Source organism: Epinephelus lanceolatus, chromosome 4 (assembly GCF_041903045.1).
Source record: "Epinephelus lanceolatus isolate andai-2023 chromosome 4, ASM4190304v1, whole genome shotgun sequence".
Lineage (NCBI taxonomy): Eukaryota > Metazoa > Chordata > Actinopteri > Perciformes > Serranidae > Epinephelus > Epinephelus lanceolatus.
The window spans coordinates 7639994-7645083 of record NC_135737.1 but is presented as its reverse complement, the minus strand read 5'-3'; the positions used below and the strand labels follow the sequence as shown (position 1 = coordinate 7645083).

Sequence of the window (5090 nt, the reverse complement as noted above, 5' to 3'; positions counted from 1 at the left end):
AGACAGCAGACTAGCTCAATGACATGACCAAACGCATGTATGATGCTGAATGTATTAAACTGTGTGGACCTTGAACTAATGAGTAAAGACAAGTCTGGACCCAGACCCTGTGTTAGTGTGTTAGATAACTTTTAAAGCATTTTGCCCTGTATTTTTAGGCTTACAGAGCCACTCAGTGCACTACAATATTAAACTATACAGCCTGATAATATGCGACACAGATGTCTGGTGCATGATTCAGATGCTATAGCATTTTCTGTGACCCATCAGATTCTGAAACCATATTCAGAAGTTATGTTTGTGTCTCCTTGGGTTTGGTCAAGTAAAACCAGTCTGTTGAAACATTAAAACTTTTATTATGTTTTCATTTAATTACATATAAAGCAGATTTCTTCAAATTAAACTCCAGTGAGTCTTTGCAGGCTGATCTTTTTTCACCTCAGGTAGTGGCACTCCACTCCGATGACAGCACTCTGGCTCCTTATGATGTGACTTCTGCCAGACACTTTGGGGTTGTAGACCAGTGCAAAGGCATAAATGAAAGCATTCTCTGTCATCTAAGAAGAAAAGAACATCTGATTAAGATTACTTGACAGAAGTGGAATATCAGTGCATTATGAATAAAAATCTCATACCACTAGTATGCTGTCACAGCTGTGCAGTTCACATTCAAAGATCAGCACATGAGACAAGTTGTCAATCTCAGTGGCTGAATGGCCACCAAGAGTGATTTCCTCTGGCTTTATCAGCTTGCCCAGGCCCAGCAGGTCCTGGCTCACCTCCACGTGGATCTTATTTTCCCCACACCTCACAGCAACACGGTTGTCCGTTGCCCGCTGCCGCAGATCAAACTTGACAGGGGGCTTGTTAACTGAATCCACTGGTTCCTCTGGAAACTTCCAGGAGAGTGGTTCGACTGCATGCTGGATCTGATCTGCCTGGAGCATGCCAGCTTGTTGAGCAGAATCCCTGGAGTGCTCTCTCTCAGGTTCTGCTGGTGGCTTGACTTCCACATCATCTCTCCAGTAGGTTGGCACTGTGATACTTAAAAATCGAGTGTCACTAAGCTCGACACATGCAAGCACAAAGCCAAACACAATAAGCTGCATGGACCCCATTGTTGCACACAGAAACACAGAATGTTCTATGCAGCTTTCTTAAGCACAATCACTGAAGCAGACAAAGGAAGAGACTCCTCCCTCTGCCTAATTAGCGGGATCCCTTTGCACATGTGTGGATCTCACAGATCTCACAGCTGCACATTCTTACTAATTGCTCTGTCTATTAGCTGTGCAATGGCTGTATGATGCTGTATGAAGTATCCAGAATTAATCCACAGGTGCTCCACATATTACAGACAGTAGCTGGGTTTCCATCCAAATGTATTGCAAATTTTAAGCGAATTTTGTGAAAATGCGCAAAAGAAAATACGAATTTATGCACATTTCCATTCATTATTGTTTTGCGAGTATTGGGAGTCAACAGGTCAAGCAGAAGGTGGTGCTTCTCATGAAAAATAAAAATGCAAAAGAACACCTGTAGAAGAAGAGGGCGCCGTGAGATGACGTCATTGTGAGCGTCTCATGTCCACAACTGATGTAAACAGTTACTGGCACATCCATGACTACGACGAGATGGAGAGATTCCTTGGGAACTTCTTGGCTATTGCGAGAGCTCTCATCACACTCATATCAGCGTTGTCAGCGTAGCCTACATAATGCCGTGATGTCTGTGTTGGTACACCAGGCAGCGCACATGATGCAGCGATATTCAACACATCCAGTCTATTCAGGTAAGTTGTGAAATAGCCTACACTCACCTGACACTGGAGTAATTACCTCTCTCTAAGTTCACACAGGTGTGTGTGTGTGAAGTAGAAGTAGGATTCGGTAGCCTACGTCATTGTTTATTCGCTAAATCTGTTTCCATTGCCAAAAGTCGCATTTTCCTAATGTCGATACGCTGACTTTTCCACCCCCTCCAAGCGTAAAAACTTTTTTGCGATATTTCGGCCTTTTTTCGAATTTCTGGCATTTCCATTCAAGTTTTTTTTTTCACAATTGTTGAAAATGCGAATAAAAATAGGTGGATGGAAACCCGACTAGTGTTTCATTTATTTCAAGAGATGCTATGGAAGAATACATATCTGAGGACAAACTGAGTGGCACTTGTACAACCATATGTGTTGATGCCTAATGGACATTAATTTATGCAAACTCTATGGTGGCCCTGATGGTCAAAAACACAACATTTGATATTTTACAAAATTTTAGAAAACACAACATTTCAGAAAACCCAATGAAATGTCACAGAACAAACAAACAAACGAACAAAATATTTTACAAAACACCACAGCAAAAGAGAAAGTACAATGGTGTCTTTTGTGACTCAAGTACCAATCAGCAACCTCCAGGGCTGGAAAATGACATTGCAAACATTAAAAAAATGAATCCAACATTAAAAAATGCAGCCAACATTTAGTGGCAAAAACTGCACTTCTGTCAATCCCCATAGACCCCCATGTTAAAATGCCCAACTTTACAGCAGAAATATGTTTACAGCCTGGTACATAAAATGGTTTGGTCCCTATAGGTCCTAATTTCGAGGATTCAAAATGGAAGTTCACAAACCAATGGGTGACATCACTGCAACTGCATCCATTATTTTTTACAGTCTATGGTAAGTACATATTGTACAATAGTTCCTTGTCACTGATTGGATGTGCTGTCTGTCAGTCTTCAACAAATGGAAGAACTTTTTCTTCTTTTAGATTTGCAGTAGCCTGGATGCCCTGCGGCATATTTTGAGATAAAATAAAACTTTATTTATCCCAAGGGAAATTGCTGTATGGCAGTTGAAATACAAGGTGGGAAGAGTACAAATAGTGAAAGTATCTCACACACACACACACACACACACACACACACACACACACATGTAATATGTATACAAATCTATATGTGTGTTTGTGTGTGTGTGTGTGTGTGTGTTGCTTTTTAGAATGTATCATTTCATTATGGCAGTGTTGATCTTGTACTTCGTCCTCTATCCTGCTTCTGTGTCTCTGTTCAGACTGTGCTGAGCATGAGGCAGGCTGCTCTCTTGTTTTCTTCATTTATCTTTGTAAATGACACTTTTAGGACGCCTGAAGTAACACCACATCTCAAAGTCGGAGAGGTGAGCGGTTACCATAGCAACAGTACCTAAGTAATGAAAAATGCCTGTCATTCACAGGTGTTGTGAGGATGCTGGGATTTACTTGAGGATGAAACATATGAAGGTAGAGAGAGTCACTATGTTTTCTTAACATTTTCAAGAGTTCCTGTTGTTGGAGCACAAGATATGAGTACATCTGCTCCCATACAAAATGGGAAATTATTCACCTTTCAAGACTGTCCATATGGAACTACAAAGTGGCCAATATTTAATAAATAAATTACACATTATAAAATACATAACAATTATTCAGTTTCCCATACAAGCCCATTAGTTAGTGTATACAGTACAAGCTCCATTCATTTTAAGTATTGCTGTATTGCACACTGATCAACTATGAGAAATGTCACTGTGATGATACGCCCAATTCATAGTTTTCATAGTTACATAAGGTGTATTTGTAACGCAGCATATATATATATATATATATATATATATATATATACAGTACAGGCCAAAAGTTTGGACACACCTTCTCATTCAATGCGTTTTCTTTATTTTCATGACTATTTACATTGTAGATTCTCACTGAAGGCATCAAAACTATGAATGAACACATGTGGAGTTATGTACTTAACAAAAAAAGGTGAAATAACTGAAAACATGTTTTATATTCTAGTTTCTTCAAAATAGCCACCCTTTGCTCTGATTACTGCTTTGCACACTCTTGGCATTCTCTCCATGAGCTTCAAGAGGTAGTCACCTGAAATGGTTTTCCAACAGTCTTGAAGGAGTTCCCAGAGGTGTTTAGCACTTGTTGGCCCCTTTGCCTTCACTCTGCGGTCCAGCTCACCCCAAACCATCTCGATTGGGTTCAGGTCCGGTGACTGTGGAGGCCAGGTCATCTGCCGCAGCACTCCATCACTCTCCTTCTTGGCCAAATAGCCCTTACACAGCCTGGAGGTGTGTTTGGGGTCATTGTCCTGTTGAAAAATAAATGATCGTCCAACTAAACGCAAACCGGATGGGATGGCATGTCGCTGCAGGATGCTGTGGTAGCCATGCTGGTTCAGTGTGCCTTCAATTTTGAATAAATCCCCAACAGTGTCACCAGCAAAACACCCCCACACCATCACACCTCCTCCTCCATGCTTCACAGTGGGAACCAGGCATGTGGAATCCATCCGTTCACCTTTTCTGCGTCTCACAAAGACACGGCGGTTGGAACCAAAGATCTCAAATTTGGACTCATCAGACCAAAGCACAGATTTCCACTGGTCTAATGTCCATTCCTTGTGTTTCTTGGCCCAAACAAATCTCTTCTGCTTGTTGCCTCTCCTTAGCAGTGGTTTCCTAGCAGCTATTTGACCATGAAGGCCTGATTGGCGCAGTCTCCTCTTAACAGTTGTTCTAGAGATGGGTCTGCTGCTAGAACTCTGTGTGGCATTCATCTGGTCTCTGATCTGAGCTGCTGTTAACTTACGATTTCTGAGGCTGGTGACTCGGATGAACTTATCCTCAGAAGCAGAGGTGACTCTTGGTCTTCCTTTCCTGGGTCGGTCCTCATGTGTGCCAGTTTCGTTGTAGCGCTTGATGGTTTTTGCGACTCCACTTGGGGACACATTTAAAGTTTTTGCAATTTTCCGGACTGACTGACCTTCATTTCTTAAAGTAATGATGGCCACTGGTTTTTCTTTAGTTAGCTGATTGGTTCTTGCCATAATATGAATTTTAACAGTTGTCCAATAGGGCTGTCGGCTGTGTATTAACCTGACTTCTGCACAACACAACTGATGGTCCCAACCCCATTGATAAAGCAAGAAATTCCACTAATTAACCCTGATAAGGCACACCTGTGAAGTGGAAACCATTTCAGGTGACTACCTCTTGAAGCTCATGGAGAGAATGCCAAGAGTGTGCAAAGCAGTAATCAG

At 41.6% G+C, this 5090-nt stretch overlaps 1 protein-coding gene across 1 annotated transcript; it reads right to left on the bottom strand.

The window, feature by feature from the left end:
* Positions 1-336: 336 nt before the first annotated feature.
* Positions 337-1198, bottom strand: LOC117260323 (zona pellucida sperm-binding protein 3-like). The gene is made up of 2 exons (XM_033632306.1): positions 636-1198; positions 337-557 (listed from the first exon to the last, which is right to left on the bottom strand). The coding sequence occupies exons 1-2, from the start codon at positions 1116-1118 to the stop codon at positions 435-437; spliced, it is 606 nt and encodes a 201-aa protein (XP_033488197.1). The 5' UTR covers positions 1119-1198; the 3' UTR covers positions 337-434.
* Positions 1199-5090: the final 3892 nt, after the last annotated feature.

Bases quoted from the DNA above. Each gene is read 5' to 3' on its own strand.
- LOC117260323 (XM_033632306.1), bottom strand. From the start codon at position 1,118: ATGGGGTCCATGCAGCTTATTGTGTTTGGCTTTGTGCTTGCATGTGTC. The intron at 558-635 runs GTATGAGATTTT...TTTTCTTCTTAG, and splicing joins GCTGTGACAGCATACTAGTG to ATGACAGAGAATGCTTTCAT.